Below are 17,808 nucleotides of genomic sequence, written 5' to 3' on the forward strand. Positions count from 1 at the left end.
AATAGAAATAAACGTGTTTTCATAAACTTTAGAACATGAATTGTACTTTTAATTTATGCCACATGGGTTCGCGTCGATTAAGCAGATGTTCTTCACTCACACAGACATCACTAGCCTACATCTGCCTGACTCCGCACTGTGCGGAACTGAACCCGACACCTGTCCCAACTAGCAAAGCGATGAAAGACACAGTGTGCATCATTTACTTTTAGGATTGCAACGCGTCCATTTCGAGACCACCATTCAGTGTTTGTCGTGGTCGATTTGTTCTCACTGCTAACATATATCAATGCCAACTGACGCATTCATTCAATTATAGTCTAGGAGTGTTAGGCTATACAGACGTATGTTTTCCAATACTAGAAGGTTCAAATAGAAATGCATCACATGAGCAACACCTCGTGCAAAAGTGTAGTATCCAACGCAAAACTGGAGAGATTTTCATTTCGTCAAATTCTCAGTGTGATTAAACCGCGAGCGACTTTCCGTGATATCTGGATACAGTGTACCACAAAGGTGGGCGGACTGCATACCCCCCCTCTGCCAATGGCAGGACAGAAAGACAAGATGGGCACATCCGTGATATCCTACATCTTTGAATTCACTATGAGTTGGGACTGAGGTCCTCAGTCTAACCCTATTACTCCTACCCCTATTACTATGAGATGACGGATCCTGTCTCTGCACCCGCAGCTAGCGCATGGTCCGGGGAGCTTGGAGCTGCATAGCACCAAAGCTCCTCCGACTATCGCAGAAACGGCCACAAAGGAGCACGGATACACCGCTTTACTTTACATTCTTAATTCAGGAATTACAGTCGCACCAGCGCTTTTTGATTTTTCAAACAGAAAATACCGTATCCGCTTGTTCAATGTCACCATGCTCATCATCTCATCTCGCAATGCTCTGCTGTCAGTCTACTACCCACAGATCTTCCTCATCCTCTCCAGCGGTAGCTACCTGTAGGTTGGCAAAATTTGCTTTATACTTCGTTCTTTGACTACGGAGAGTCTAAATATTAAGTAACAAGTGAATATTTTACAGAGTTAACTGCTTTGAGTTTGTCCATTACGCGCAGCAGGTGGGTACGCTGTGCGTAGATGCGGTGAGTTGGCATCTTGGTGACATATCTGAAGCACCTGTAACGCAAACTTTACATGTGGCTATACTGATAGTAAGGCGCACCCAATGTTTAGTAGGCTGTGCTGTGTACTGTCTTTTACAACAGGAAGCCCTGACTCTTGGTTTAAGATATTGTTGAGTAAGGTATCATCACTAAACCAGCTATCTAGTTGTTCTTTTAAATGTGGTCGTTTTGACAGTTGTAGGCAAGGCTATTCTACAACCATAACATGTAGCCTATGATAACTAGATTAAAAAAGTGAAATTTTGTTCCCAGAAAGCCAAACCCAATAAGAATTGTTTAACGCATTACTCCCTGTTCTCACGCGCTGTTTTCTGTGGTTATGACTCAAAATACCGCATCTGGAAAAGAGGGAGCGAATAAGCCCGCGCTGTACTGCGTTGTCTGATAACAGTAGCCAGGACTCATGGCTATATTTTAATAACCCAATAATTCATGCAATTTTAATCGTTGAGATAATTCTTACTATTGGTATTATAAAGTATGGAGAACTCTGTGCGTTCTTTCTGGGCAAGGACATATCTATTACTTATGTCGACACGGAATCTGGAAAGCTGCAGTTAAAGTTGGGGATTTCATTATTCTTTCGTTCTTGGGAGAGCATAGTTTGCATAAGCTACTGCTTGATATTCTGTCTTGGCCACCACAGTGTCTAACAAAGTCTATTGAAAGTGTGATAAACTGCTGCGGGTCGTGATTAATTCGCTTAATGACAGCAGGCTATGACTGTGGAAAACTAAAGATACCTGGATTATGGCTTTATGTTACATCATGAAGGATACAGATTCCTGTGGACATGTCAGTCCTTAAGTAACCTTTTCAGAGCATCACCAAGTTTCTGTTATCTCTGGAGTGATCACAACTTTCTCTCATTGTCAGTTTCACACTGATGAGGAATTTTAAAACATTGCAAATAAAGCTGGAAACGATCCAGTGTGAATTACTGGACTAGTCTCTTTGTTTGTATGCTTACATTCTTACTGCATGGCATATTCTGACAATTCATTGCATGTTGTTTGTGTCTGTGAACCAGCACACTTTAGTCGGCTAATTTGTTTGGACTGTTTATTTTTCTGCTCACAAATTCCATTCCTTGCCTCCATGTGGGTGCCTTTATGGATCCTATTTACCAGGCAAGACAAATGTGTCCATGTTATGCTGAAATGTATTGCATCACAGTCTCTTCCTGTAATAATGTTTCCATGACATTTTGTTGTTTTATTCAACATTGCTTTGTAGTTAAACCACAAAAAGCCAAGAAACAACAGCCATTGATGATGAACAGACACTCACAACATAGGAGTAAGGACTGCTCAATTTGGGCTTCTGCTTTTCTGACTAACATATCTGTAAATGTCTATCTCCACAGGGCCCTCTCCTCAGTGGTTGCTCTGGGTGCCAACATCATCTGCAATAAGATCCCTGGCCTAGCCCCCCGTCAAAGAGCTATCTGCCAGAGCCGCCCCGATGCCATCATCGTCATTGGCGAAGGTGCCCAGCTGGGAATCAACGAGTGCCAATACCAATTCCGCTACGGGCGCTGGAACTGCTCTGCCCTCGGAGAGAGGACCGTGTTCGGCCAAGAGCTGAGAGTAGGTCAGTCTGCTGGTCATGTCGGGTACCTTGGGGCTTTAGTTGTAGTTTGGTAGCGAAGGTTTTCGTGTTACTTTGGGAAAATGGTGGGATGAACCTGTCTCGAGGATAAAATATTCCACAGGAATATGCATGTTGCATGTGTAAAGAAAGGTGTTAGAGTTTGTGAAATTGATACTGAATCATTGGCAGTGGAAATAAGCTAAAGAGAACAGCAAAGAGAATCCTGCTTTGAGTCAACTTTCTGCACATGTATTTCTCAGAGCCATGTGGTCTTAAAATGCAATGCTCTTGCAGGCATCGCCTCTCTGTATGAAACCTTTTGTTGTGGTCAGAGTGGTTTGGAAATGTGTTTTATCCGAATAACTCTGGTAACAATCATTTGTTTGAGGTGCAGTTTGGCCAGTGCCTGATGATAATACGTCTTTTGTTAGGAATAATATTACATGCCCTCTCATACAGTTTCATTATATCCTAAACTTTATCTCCCATAGCTCACAACACTGTTCATTCACATGGCAGATTACATGCAGGCCAGAATCAGACAGTCACAGAATTCTAATGGGGTTGTACAATCATTTCCTCATGTACCCCTTTCCCTATCAATCTACAGTTGGCTTAGACAGCTACAACATATTAAATTAAAGCAGACAAAGTTGACTTTGTAGTTTTGATCAAATGCCAGGGAATAAGACTCTACACATATTGAGTTAAGCTTAACTACAGTATATGACAACTTGGGCTGACAGGCTGCCATAAAGGGTTGAAAAAGAACAGAGCACACCAGGCCACTAATCATAATGCTGTAATAACATAAAATGATTTTTGGAACAGTGCAGCGGTCCACATAATACTAGTCAGTCAATATAACACAACTAGGACAATGCAATACGCAACTTCATAACCAGCAAGAAAGCCTCATATTTTGTCCAGAATTTGAGGTCAAGGAACCACAAAGCTGACAGTATGTCTCTGTCTCGCATGAAGCTGAGAAGCTGAGGTCTGTCAGTTTGGAAGACTGCCATGTAATTACGCCTGCCATCCCGCGACGCCATGCATTAACAGTTGGGCTGTTCAGAAATGTCCAGGCCAACATATTTTGATTGAGGGTAAATAACCCTCACAGAAAACACCGGACATTGGATATTTATTTCTTCACAGTGCAGTGAGTATGAATGTGTTTATTGGAAAGTGAGACGGCCCCATTGGCCATCCTAGATGGAAGAGTTAAACTGTGATTTTATATGATAAGGATGAAGTGAAAGGCAGAATGTTTGGTGTGGTCTTCATCATGTGGCAGACTAATGTGGTCCAAGACATGTCGAGGACATTGAGATGGATGAATGAACAATGGGAAACATTAAAGATGCAAGCCATAGTGGCCTGTTTGGGTGGGATGTGCCATCTAGCAGTAAAAGTATGAACTGTTAAACTAAAAAACAATGACCCTTGTGATGAAGAAAAGCTTTGTCTTTCATGGTCAGTTGTAATAATGGTTGTCACAATAGCAATGCCTTTGTGGCTGCCTATTAGTTTCTGTCATAATACCTATGATTTTGGTTTAAATGGTATGACAACAACGTTGCTTATCAGCCAGTTTCCCTGGTTGGAAAACTGCATTTCAGACAGTCATATACTGTTAACATAAAAACCACAATATAAAAAGAGGCTTTGGTCAGCAAGGCATCACCATTTTGAACGGAATGTTGCTTAGAAAAGTGAAGTCCCCCCAGAAACGAGACAACACAATCCCATTGTAAAAGGATCACTTTGACCATTGCTGAATTGCACATTGGGCCAAACCATAACTGTCATGCATAATATTTCTACTTCCAGCTGCATGGGAAATATTCACTAAATGTCCATCAAGCCAACCAGCAGGTGTCACTTTTTTGTCCTAACTTGTATCTGAGAATAGCGAGTGGTAATATTTGAGCGCTACCAAACAAGCAACAGCATTTTTTCGATGACAACCAGTAACCTCTTTTGTGTGGCAGAGCCCTAAAATGTATCTCTTAATTCCATACAGCTACATTGCCTAGTGTCTCAAGACATTCAGTAAATACTGCCATGAACATGAACCAGTGAGCAATATTCTGTATAAGAAGTGGAAAGAAGATCTGTGTAGCAGTGTCCAATGGCTCCCATCCTCTCATTCCCAGGCAGTAAGGAGGCTGCGTTCACATATGCCATTACTGCTGCTGGGGTGGCTCACGCAGTGACTGCGGCCTGCAGCCAGGGAAACCTCAGCCACTGTGGCTGCGACCGTGAGAAGCAGGGCTACCACGACCAGGAGGAGGGCTGGAAGTGGGGCGGCTGCTCGGCCGATGTCAAGTACGGCGTGGAGTTCTCCCGCAGATTTGTGGACGCTCGCGAGATTAAAAAGAACGCACGAAGGCTGATGAATCTTCACAACAATGAGGCGGGGAGGAAGGTAAGTCAACAAATGCAAAAAAAATATTGGCAGAAACACATAAAATGTGTCTGTTTAAAATTTAGTCCGTTAAGTACGACGGTTAGAGCTGAAGCTGAAGGTTTCATCACAGGAATGCAAACCCAGGCTGGAAGTTGCCAAATGGAAGGCTGCCATAACCCTGACATCTGTACATCAATTTACAGAGCATTACGTTTGGATACAAGATACCACTTCAAGTCCATCTAAAACATAAACAGTTAATTACGAAAAAGTTAAACTTGCATGAGGTGGAAAACACAAAAAGGAAATGATGTGGTTCTTCAATGATGGCTTGGAAGAAACCACTGTCCCTGCTGAGCAGCACCATCCATTTGTCAGTATCAATAGGATTTAATCTCTTTAGAAGAGTCACACATTTCCAGCTAGGAAACGGTTAAATGATCATCTGTCTGTAAAATGTATCTGTAACACATCAAAAAGCAACAGATATCCATATTTAACTCCAATGTAACTGTATCCATGGATGGTTATTTGAAACATTTTTCTCCTCATTGATGTGGCCTTGAGGAAGGTAGAGAAAATTACAGAGTGCTTCTGGCTGTAACTTATTTTTTCCTCTTGGATTTGACATATAGCTGGCACAGCTTTGCAAGTCCTCAGATATTCCAAAAGAGCTTTTGTACATTTTGAGGTAACACTAAAATGTTAATGTTAAAAACAGCCACATGCTAATGCCCCTATAGATGAGGTCCAGGTGGCCTGTCCCGAGGCATGAAGAGGCAAATGAGATCCATGATAAGGAAAAATAATAAGGAATTCTGGTAGACGTGTAGACTCGAATGTTGTGACTGATGTCTCCATTCACCACACCCATGTGTCCTCAGGTTCTGGAGGAACGCATGAAGCTGGAGTGCAAATGTCACGGCGTCTCGGGCTCCTGCACCACCAAGACATGCTGGACAACGCTGCCCAAATTCCGCGAGATTGGCTACGTGCTGAAGGAGCGCTACAGCGCAGCGGTGCAAGTGGAGGCGGTCCGGGCCACGCGCCTACGGCAGCCCTCGTTCCTGCGCCTCAAACAGGGCCGCGGCTACCAGAAGCCCACGGTGGCCGACCTGGTGTACCTGGAGCGCTCGCCCAGCTACTGCGAGGAGGACGCCAGCACGGGCAGCACGGGCACTCGGGGACGCCTGTGCAACCACACGTCGCCTCACACGGACGGCTGTAACCTCATGTGCTGCGGCCGGGGACACAACACCCACCAGTACACCCGCGTGTGGCAGTGCAACTGCAAGTTCCAGTGGTGCTGCTTCGTCAAGTGCAACACGTGCAGTGAGAGAACAGAGGTGTTTACCTGCAAATAAGGAAGAGTGGGAGGAGGAGGGCCAATCCATGAGCCACCAAAACTGAGGATGAGGATGAAAAAGAAAGTAGTGGAGGAAGTAAGAAGGAGACGACTTCTTTAATGGCTTCATTTTGCACATAATATACTCTTTTAGGGGGAAGGACAGCATGGTTTTAGAAAATCGGTTCCTTCAAATAAACTGTCTGTAATGCAAATTACAATTTAGGCCACCAATGAAAATATATGTTGTGAAACATATAACAAAGAAAGACGAAACAGATCAAAATCTCCTGCAATGTGGATGTTACTCCCTGCGGGAAAAGATTCCAATTATGGGACAAATCAACTATGTAGGAGAACCTATTCAAACTGGAATGTCTGTTCGGAGCTGTGGCCATGGTGAATGCCATTTGCAAATGGATGGACTGCGAGATGACAGTTATGAGCTGCTGACTGAGAAATGGCAATATATTTCAGTGGTCAAGTCGCACTGTATCTGTTTGAACACTGAAGATGATTTATGTCATAGCTAGGATCTTTCCCTTCATGCATAGATTCTGGACATTAGGCACTGAACTGGTTATTTTAGGTTTGACCTCTGAAAACTGATTTCACTGCTACTCAGCTGCCAATATTAAGCAACACCTAATGACAACATTCTGTTAACAATACAACTGTTTTTCAACTGATAACTCACATATACAGTCTACAGCCAAACTTACAGCTTATGCCTTTTAGACCATATCCCAAGATGTTAAGACATCAGAACCCATAGCTTCATGATTTATTTAAGTGATATTTTCAGCAAGTTGGTGCTCTTTGGGTATGACCTTTGGAGCTTACTTTTGTCTCTGTGAGGCCACAATGAACTGGATGGACATGCAATGTTACCATACACAGAACATTCCCACGAGTGCCAGAGACATGGAATTCCACTTCACTGGTCCTGCTTGTAAAAAATCTTTCCAGGGGAGTTGACTTCTGCCTGAGCTGATGGAATTTGCCTAACCATACAGCTGAGGTCTGACAGGGTTAAAGGTCATCAAGCTATTTTGGGCATCATTTTTATTCAGAATTGTTTATATGAGTTTTATATGAATATAAAACTATGGCAAATTTAAAAGTATATTTTTATATGTATAAGATATGGCACTTTTTGCCATGCATTATTACTATTTCCTTATCCTCATTGTTCTACTAATTTCATAGTATGTTACTATTGAATATCTGTCCCAGACAAAATGTATGTAAACATTGTTTTCTGAGTATCCCAGGTTCTTCCTCTATTTTAAACTCCTCATAATGATTTTTCCTGCTTTTGTAGCCTGGTTGTATTTTGTTCATTGCATCAGTCCAGTGTACTTCTGTATTCACAAAACTGATTGGCAAAAATGTAAAAGACAAAGTCAGTAACTACTGGAGGTTTGCTGCTGACTAGGTCAAAATTGTTTACGTACTGTACAAAGTACATGATCAGACAATAAAATATTGAAAGGGTTTCAGTTTTTTATTGTGCAAAGCAAAGAGACCATTCTGACACAGTTATTTTGAAAATCATATATCTTTTCACACTCCCATCTTTGCAGTTTTGGATGCCATGAGTTTTGTAGTAAATAATAATAATAATAATAATAATAATGATGATACTGGAGTCAGATCTAGAAATGCTAGTTTACTGCACCTTTGCTCCTGCCTGCTGTCCTGCACAGTAAACGCTTGAAAAGCCACTGACTCCACCTCAGTCAGCCAGCCAGCCCTCGCGCTGCTTTTCCTGTGTGTGAAAAGCATTGCAGGCAGCCAGCAGAGCAGAAGTAAAGATGTGTTTTGTTAACCGTCTGAAATCCTGGGGACCGGAACCGCATAAGCTCCCGTCACTATACGCTGGATTGGGGAAAGTAAACCCGATTGTTTCACACAAACATTTTGTCATTAAAAAATATGAGGCAGAGAAAACAGGGGGGCTGAGCGAGAGGATGGGTCTGTAAAGCAGGCCATTGTAGTGGTGTCAGGACAACTCAGCTTATCCATGGGGCAAGGGCTGTCATTCTGCGAGCTCATACTTCTGGTCCGATTCACTGTGAACGACGGCTCTGTTGTTCCAGTTCGAGTCAAAAGGCATATGCCATATGACACCCAGTGAAATGAGAACAGACTGATTTATGCCGGCATGGAGACTTGAATCCATTTACAGTCCTTGGGTAGGACTCAATTGGAGACAATAAAACTGGAGCCACTAGAGACTGTACTCTGGCTTGACTTAAGTTAACGCAGATTTAGACACAGAGCCCCCTGTAGTTCTTGTATTTAGATCAAATCCGATTTTATGTTTAAAGTTTGTTTACAGAGGATAGTTTCACATTATTCTGAAAGAGCGATGGTATTAAGATTCCTCATCTGGGAAATACACGCCAAAAATGATCTCCTCAAAGCAACACTTAACTCAGGAAAGAGCCGTTACTGAGATCCCCGTGAACTTTGTAGACCTACGACCACTGTTGGTGCAGGACATCAAATGACCATGACTGTAAGTGCACATCGGTGTGTTAGCCTGAGTCTCCACTGCCAATTACCAATTCAGAAAAGAATTAAGAAAAAAACGTAAGCAACTGATGTCAGTTTTCCCTCCTGTGAACAGTGTCCCACTGGCGTCCCAAACGCCTCAGGTGACTCAAGACATACACTCATGTCTTGTGTCCAGCCAAGGCAACATTGTCCAGAGGTCTTACACTGGGTCAAGTAGGGGATGAAGGGGGAGGGGAGCACCTGCGCTTCCTGATGGCATGACGGCTCAGGCATGTCAGCTCTGCTCTTCAGGAGGATTTGGGGTCCTTCTTGACAGGTCGGAGAAGAAGACCGCCGTCCCTCTCCTCTACCCGGAAGCCCATCTCTCTCAGGGCGGAGTCATCTGCCACACCCTGCCTCTTCAGAGTCTGAAGCACTTGCTGGTTCTCCACGTTGTTATCCAGAATGTTCCGAATGGCAAATACAGCCCACTGGCTTATGACTGAGGAACAAACGGTGAAGGAAAACATCTCGGAAACAAATATTCAGAACATTTTTGGATTGTGCTTAACACTGTAATGGGAGTTAGTTTGTTGATGTGTATGTTTCATGTCTAACATCACAAAGGTCAATGTTTGATCTGACAGCAACTATAAAGTCTATATCTATAGACAATTTCAGGGAAACAATAAATAAAGCATGATCTCATGTATTTCAGTGTATACCACCCCTTGAATTTCAGCCAGGGCACGAGCGCTGTGAGCTGTGAGCGCTGTGAGCACATGGCCCACCTGAGCCACACGGCTGGCTACATGAGACAGAACCATCAGGAAGCTGTGTCAGAGGGACAGAGCTCGGAGTCACACACTCACATTAACGGCTCATCCCTCAGTGAAAAGAGAAGCATGCAGAGTACCCTCTCCGCTAACACAAAGCTACCGTGTTCTAAAGAGGAAACGTGAGTGCCGAAAACACTTGCTGAGTCAGTAACTAAACTCACTGCACTGACAACAAAAGCGACAACAACAACACTGCATCATCATCATCATCATCATCATCATCATCATCACCATGCACACATATATAGTATATAGGAGAAGAAATGACAGTTGGACATTTTCCATAAGGCATCATCTTGTTAAAATGTTCTTGTGGTCAAATGACGGGGCAGACCAAAGCTTTCCCCACACCATACTGCCACAAACCAGCTCTGGGCTTATAACAAGGATACAGGGATTGTTGCTATCAAGGCTGCAGTTGTCAAGAATAAGTGCTATGCCATCTGAATCTCTGACCTGAGAATAGGAGAAGGAAAAGGGAGAGAGAAAGAGAGAGAGAGAGAGATATGATTAACACTTCTGTTCAAATTCAATAAGAATCACTTTCACGGAAGACAAGAAGAAGAGGGAGAGAAAGACACAAACATAGAAAAAAGGCAAAATGAAAATGAGCAACAGACACCAATGTTGCACAATTCGGGGCAGTCAGGAGCAGCCTTTTGTCATCCAAGTCTGAGGGAGTATGAACGTTTCCATAAAAGAAAACACATATGTGGTTACATCCGTCATGATGGGTTGCACTGGTCTCCGTCACATCCCTAATGCTATACATCAAATTATACACAAGCTTTGCCTCTGGACCTGAATCAGGGAGAGAGACCATTCTAGGCAGGGGAAAGTGATGAGTAAAGCACTCAAAAGGCCAAAAGGCAAACCAATAGGCTGGCCTGTCCTGTGCTAAACTCCACTCTGTGACTAGAATGTTCCACACATGATATGCTTATACATGCTTAATTGGCCAAGGCAAACACATGGCAGTAACATATACTCATTACATATACTGTGCACTATCAAGTGATAAGTGTGGATTTGAAAGATGCCAACATACATGCAATAAAAAGCAATGTTTTCCATACTTCAACACAGAGGCATAAAGAAGAGATACAGGACCACATTTACCAAGGTTGCCTGCGACATGAAAACTTGCATTCTTGTTAAGCATAAGTTGCATATCTGAACAGTGATGATGAGTTCAACTTACAATCATAGCCTACATCTCCATGCACAGTGCACACCATATTCCAATTAAGGCTCATATTCTGGCTACGGCAATATTCAGAACAGGATGTTTCCATGTGTAGCAGGAACGGAATATTCCAGTTTATCAGCATATGCTGAATAAAGCAGTGTTGTGCAGTAGAAGTAGTATCTGCGCAAAGATCCTTCATTACTGACACATAATGCATCTCTATGGAAGCAAAATTCGAACAGTTCCTGTCTGCTTAAAGAGGCGTGTCGCAAAGTCGTCATAGTGGGATATCGATCGGCAAGCAGTTCAGTTCGAATGTTTCTAGGTCTGCTTAAAGGGGGATTTCGCCCCCCCCCCCCCCCCCCCCCCTCCCCTTTGCGAAAACAGAACGCGGAAATGTTCGAACGTTTGCGCCTCTCGCTCCGCTTTAACCCTCTCTGATCTGCGTCATGACGTCGCAATGGTTTCGGTCCCTGAATTTCATTCATGACCGCAAAATAGGTGTATTTGGCCAGATTACAGCCGCTATCGTTTTACACTTTAGGCTAATAGTAGGGGTTTTCACAAATTCTTAATCTGCCAGCAGTGTGTGCAAAACCTGCGTCTTTGAGCATTACAATGCTTCCACCCATCAATAGATTCCATCTTGACATTAAAACGCTCAGGTTAAATTGACCTCGTCTTCACTCTAGAAGTGCAAACTTTTGCCACACTTTTCACTATGTTTGCCAAGTGTCAGGGCATCAAAGCAAACTACCAAAATTCCTTGCACAAAAATGGGCAGAAGGACTAATGTGTTTCCATGTCACAATGTCACAATATTCCGGTTAAAAGAGGCATATGCTAGGGTTGTTATTCCCGCTTTTAGAATTCGGAGTATTAGGGTTATGGCAGCTGGAATAAGGTGTTTACATGACTCATGTCAAATTGGAATATTGTTGTTATTTTGAATAAAACCGGAATATGGTGTGCATGGAAACAAAGTCAATGATTGTCACCAGTTTAGCTCTTTATAACCAACTTGGCTATTCTAGTCTGTTCTATTAGGCATATTAGTTTACAACCCACAATACATGTTTTTGCAGTACAAATTCAACTCTAGACTGTTGTGGAGACATTGCCAACATTTCCAAAGAGCTGGAGTGACATTTTAACTTTTCGAAAATGCTATAATGTATTGATCTTGCCACTTTGTAAAGTGACACAGTTTCAGACATGCTGACAACGTCTCAACAGCACTCTACGCTTGTACTTAATATGTGTGCAGTAACGTGCCATAACGTGCAGGCAATCTTTAATGCAGGTTTGGCTCACGCTCACCACAAGAAGTGAGGGCCCATGACTCATTTGGCCATTGTGTGATCAGGCAAATTACACGTTATAACTGAACAGTGATCCATTTGTTCAACTGTAAATGTAAATAAAAGTTCAACCAAGGTTTAAGGCTTAGAGGTTCAACAGGAAAACACAGTCAAACAACTTTGGCCCTAGATATTTCTACTCATTTTGGCAAATTTCTCCCAAAGACAAGAAAATAAGCAAAACACAAAGACATAATACAACCTAGTGTATTTTGTAACAGCAGACATAAAATGACCTGATTATTGAAAGTCCAAAGAAGGAGCAAACCTTGTTCTGATTAGCGATGTTTCTGTGACACAGGTTTCCAATCAGCCGCACCAGATGGGCCTTAAAACTGACAATGGGGTGAGAGGAGGCGCCCCCTGTCTCCATCTGAGAGAAGTTCTGAGCCGAGCTGAAAACATTTCCACCTTCCCTCCCGAGAAAATGCACCTCTTTCAGAAGTACTGACCAGGTTGTGGGGTTGAGAAGAGATAGAGGACGCCATGAAGAAAGAACAAACACATTAGTCAGTCCAACACACATGCGAGTTTAGAGGCAGAGAGGTGGAACGAGACTAAAGATTCATTAATCCTGAGCCAAGCATGCAGGCCTCAAGTGTTTTCCTGCTCGAGATGTGGTCTAAGAGCAAGGGTGCTGACAAATGTATCTCTGAAGAATGAAGGTAACAAATGAGAAGACTGGGCTAGAGGTTTAGATTTCACAAACCCGGCTTCACTTCACTAATTCACAGCTATTTAGGGGGCATTCAAAAGACAGGTAGAATCTACTGCATATACATTATGCTGGTAGGGAACCACCCACTGTGTTGCACTGTACAATGAAGAATGCTCAAAAACAATTTGGGAACTAACTGAAGAATCCTCAAGAGTGCCTTACACTCCTAACATAACACGAGTTCCTGAATTTCACAGGGACATTTGTTTATGCAATACTTCACAGTGGAAAAGGTGACCATTTCATAAAATGTATGCATTTACCAAGGGTAGTTTCAAGTAGATCTGGATAATCCTGCAGAAACATGAACTTTTTCAGGTCTGCGGTCATCTCACAGAGAATGTCCAGGAGTCGGATCACAACAATAGCCTCCTTTAAAGAAGAAGAGCAAGAATTTGTACACAGTATTGCCTCTGACAAATAAACAAAAATGAGCTACACGGCTAAGAGGGTTTCAGGCTCTCTGTATGTGCAGTTCTTAAATCATTGTAAACAACTTCCTCTTGACGCCTATTACGTACTAACACGATTGATCTTGTCTCATAGTGTTTTTATGTTATCCATGTTAAAGGAACACAAGGACAACAATTTGGGAAATTAGCTTATTCACCATCTCTTCCAGAGTTAGGTAAGATGATATACATCCTTCTCCTCTCTGTTCATGCACTAGCTCAGTCTGAAGCATCCACAGCTAGCATAGCTTAGCATAGCTCATTGATGTAAGCAGTTCCAACTAGCCTGTTTCCCAAAAGTGAGACCTCAAACATTGCTGAATTTGCATGATGTGACTAGTACAATTACAATGTATATTAATGTCAATGTAAAATGCAACACAGCAATTTTCATGGCATGGAACTACATTCTTATTTAGGTGAAGCACCGCTATCGCAGATTTTCAGGTGCTGCGTCCAAATCGCCCAGTAGCAGTGTTTTTCCTGAATAAGAACATAGTTCCAAATCACTCAGTGGTAGTGCGTTTCCTGAATAAGAACATAGTTCCAAGTCTGTGTATGCTTAGAACATGTTGGAGTTCTTTTGTCATGTTTGAGTGCTATAGGCTAGCACTCAACTGCCCACCTCAATGAACTATTAACTCTAAGCTATTCTAGCGGTGGGCGCTTGAGAGTGAGTTACTACACGCACAGAGATGGGAAGGGTATGCGTCATCTTATCTAACTGGGGGAGACAAGCAGTAAGCTCATTTCACAAAATGTTATTGTGAACAGTCGTAGGCTGTTAACTTACATATTCCACTAGTTTTACAAGAAATAGAACTTCAACATGACCTATCCAGTAACTATAAGCCATGTGTTTCTATGGTCCTTTTTGTCCCAAAGAGAGTTCAAACACTACTGCAAAAAAGTTCCTATACATCCTACTGCCCATTGCCTAGGCAGTAATCAAAGAGGCCTATTCACACACTCACTCAACATATCACACTCACTCTCAGTTAACACTTCAGCTCTGACAAAAATGAAAAAAACAAAACACAACCCCCTGATCCCATCAATCCCTGTCCTTTCTAAATCCCTTATCATCGTGGCCAATACACTCTCCCACACCAGTACTGCACAGACTTAGTTGATAGTCATACACTTTTAGCTATTGAAAAATATACAGTACATTGATACACATAATCACCTCATCATCTGAAGAGGAACCAGAGTTGAGAAGCAAAACTGATTTGCAACAGTCCTTGAAGCTGGAGGCCAAAAACTCTGCTGTGGCTGGAAGGATTCCACACTGCTCAGACTCCTCACCCCCCTCGCCCAGGTGAGCTGAAATCAGCTCCAGCAGGGTCAACCTGGAGAAGCGTGAGAGCTCACATTTATTGAGTGCAAATACATTTCACATGGTCCACTGTATATTGGACACAAGCTCATCAGTGACAGCTCACCCCTTTCTAGAGTTCTTACTAAATTACCATTCCTGCGGGCTCATGGCAGAGTGCATCTTCTCAATGAGCGCTTGAGACTTGAGGAAGTGCTCCGTAACGATCAGAATCCTGTACAAACATTTAATTAACACTTATTAATCACACTGAAAACCAACTCACAATGATACGTAAAATGATAGAATGCTGCTCGGGAGGTAACATACGTCCAGTCTAGCTCTGGTTGTGTCCTGCAGAGCTCCATGACCTTCAGGACTACTGCAAAGCAGTCTGGCTGTTTTGTTAACTGTTCCACTTTATGCTCATTCAAGCAGGTATGAAGAGCCATACAAGTATATGCAATGGCTTTCTCATCTTGTATGTCCAAAAGTCCCCTGCAGCCAAGCAAGAATGATTGGACAACATGTTCATTTATGAACCTACATTTTGATAACCAGACTAATTATCTGAAATATTGTGAACAATGACATGAACTTAAACAAAGAATACCTATCAATATTATTCGTTAATGTATGAGGAAATTCACTCACAAAAAGAGTTGAGGAAAACCATGCGCCCAAATGTCATCTTTGCAGTTCTGGTTCTGTACTGCTAAATTACCAAGAAATTGGATCCCACAGCGCAAAGCTAAAGGGTAAAAAGAGTAGCAGTTTCAAATGTCTAGTAATTCAATACCCTCCTTTAAGGTGCTGCTCCTTTAAGTCTAAAATCAACAAGATGTCAAGAATACAGACTCTACATGTATAACCACACTTACACACACGCAGACAGACACACACCCCTCAATTCATAACTTACTATCAAAGAGGTAGTCTGATTCTCGGTGCTGACGTTTGTACAATACACTGAGAATTCCAACTGTCGTTTCAATAAAACCCAGTTCCCTTTGGATGACAGAAACAGTTTTCAATATACGTCAGACAAAAGCAAGCTTTTTTGTATTGGCACGGATACATTTAGGTTCAAAACGTGAAAGGTGTATGGGGAATTACTGATAGTCACCTCAATCGACACTGGTTGTGGTGACATTGGATGCATGCATTTCTCAGACTTCTGAAACATTCTGTAGCAATCTGAAGGCACATTGATGAGTTCTCTTCAGTTTCTTCCACCAGTCTCTTTATCTCAGTGAATGACTTTTCCAGCACCATTTGGAGTCCATTAAAGACATCATCTTTAACACTATCCCTAAAAAAAGGAACATTACAGCAAACATCAAACTAACGTAATGGCATAGCAGCTAGTTCACTGCCCTTCTATGTGGTAGGTAGTCAGCTGTCACGGCATAATAGCATCACTGATGTTAGCGAACATTAACAGACTATTTAAGTAATTTACACAAAATGATAAGTATGTAATACCTGAAGTCCGGGACACGCAGGGCCGTGGTCAAACTTTTTAAAGAATTCAAATGCTTTTCACCGAACTCTTCGGTAACAGCATCTTTCATATGCTCAACGAGGTTGGTCATCGCGTCTGAAGGCTGCGCCATCTTTGTCCTTGTTTAGCTTCCGTTCTAGATGAAATCCTGAAGCGCACGAGGATAGTTTTGTGCCCCTAGTGGATGTAGTGCAACATAGGCTTCTGTATTTTTTAGGCCACTCGCTTACTATTTTCATTCCTGTATTTTTGTTTGTTTGTTTGTTTATTAGGCTATGTTGCGCAATAACGTAGGTAGGTCAACGGATCTGAAAGTACCCCTTGGTGCCGAACTAGATGGCGATTAAAGTAATAAGGCATAGTGTTTTGATTGACTCAACAACTCCACAAATGTAAGCTGTTTCAAAAGTAGGCTGGAGTTGTGACTTTGTTTTAATAAAGCAACCTAAATTCCAGAGTAGCCTAGGCCTATGCAATTAACTTTAAGAATGCTTTGATTTGGACATGTTTGAGTGTGCAGGTGGAGTCATAGACTAATGCACTCAAACGTCTTGTAAATCCTGAAAATGCCCTTAGTTGCATTCCTACATCTCTCCATGGTGTTCTTGGACATGTAGCCTAGATCAGTTTTCCACAGCTCACCAAACTGCCCATGACGTAATGTAGGCTACCCTTTCAACTGAACTAAAACATCTTGCATATTTTTTGCATCAAGTGTTCAAAAGACTTGAAATCAATCATTCCTGCTCTTTTTTGTTTTTACAAACAAGTTGTGGGACAAGTGCTACAGCTGCAGCAACAAAAACCAAAGATTCTCTTTGAATACTCTTGAGAGACAGAGTATTTTAGTTCCCTGGCTCTTCAATCTGTGGTGCATGTTGTATTTATTCTGGCATGTCTTCTAGTCCAAGAGGAAGATGGTGAAAACCAGAGCTTATAATTATGGTTGGTATCCCATTAGGTATCCTTTGGGTTTGGTTGGGTGTACGGTTAATAAATAAAGTGATCCTGTAATGAGGAAGGAGTACTGTGCCATGTGCACGTTAAGCTTCAACATTCCAGAACTGTATTGTCACAGTGGTCAAAAATATATTTAGACAAATCAGATGGTATTAGTATGTTAAAACTGAAGTTTATTATCCATTGAAATCAATTCACAGTATGTGGAATTATTAGGAATTTTTCAGTATCACTGGCAAATGCTGGTACAGAGACTAAATGTGACCCTGTAAAGCGGAACCAGTCGTTTCGGTAAAATTAATTAAATTAAGTTATTGTGCTCACGTGAACGGCCATAAACTAAGCTTTCCAACGATATGTATATCGAGGGTATTACACAAACTATCGCTAAGATAACAGCATCCAAAGTTGACATGGTTCTCCTGTCACGATATGCCAGAAGAGGAGAAATCACCTTTTTAAGCAGC

General features: G+C 42.2%; 2 protein-coding genes across 3 annotated transcripts; one reads left to right on the top strand and one right to left on the bottom strand.

Annotated features, from left to right (window-relative positions):
* Positions 1-677: 677 nt before the first annotated feature.
* On the top strand, positions 678-7,987 carry wnt7ba (wingless-type MMTV integration site family, member 7Ba). 2 transcript variants are annotated; one of them, XM_062517764.1, is made up of 4 exons: positions 678-962; positions 2,514-2,740; positions 4,900-5,171; positions 6,038-7,987. In XM_062517764.1, exons 1-4 carry the CDS (start codon positions 880-882, stop codon positions 6,515-6,517), a joined length of 1,062 nt encoding a protein of 353 aa, XP_062373748.1. In that variant the 5' UTR covers positions 678-879; the 3' UTR covers positions 6,518-7,987. The 2 variants fall into 2 exon arrangements, with proteins under 2 accessions (XP_062373748.1, XP_062373747.1); XM_062517763.1 differs by lacking the exon at positions 678-962 and adding an exon at positions 1,042-1,105.
* atxn10 (ataxin 10) lies at positions 7,985-17,305 on the bottom strand. The gene is made up of 11 exons (XM_062517762.1): positions 16,363-17,305; positions 16,004-16,189; positions 15,800-15,885; positions 15,532-15,628; positions 15,208-15,375; positions 15,032-15,112; positions 14,749-14,911; positions 13,371-13,479; positions 12,658-12,836; positions 10,232-10,295; positions 7,985-9,502 (listed from the first exon to the last, which is right to left on the bottom strand). The coding sequence occupies exons 1-11, from the start codon at positions 16,491-16,493 to the stop codon at positions 9,309-9,311; spliced, it is 1,458 nt and encodes a 485-aa protein (XP_062373746.1). The 5' UTR covers positions 16,494-17,305; the 3' UTR covers positions 7,985-9,308.
* Positions 17,306-17,808: the final 503 nt, after the last annotated feature.

The sequence above is a fragment of the Sardina pilchardus genome, chromosome 17 (genome assembly GCF_963854185.1).
Source record: "Sardina pilchardus chromosome 17, fSarPil1.1, whole genome shotgun sequence".
NCBI lineage: Eukaryota > Metazoa > Chordata > Actinopteri > Clupeiformes > Clupeidae > Sardina > Sardina pilchardus.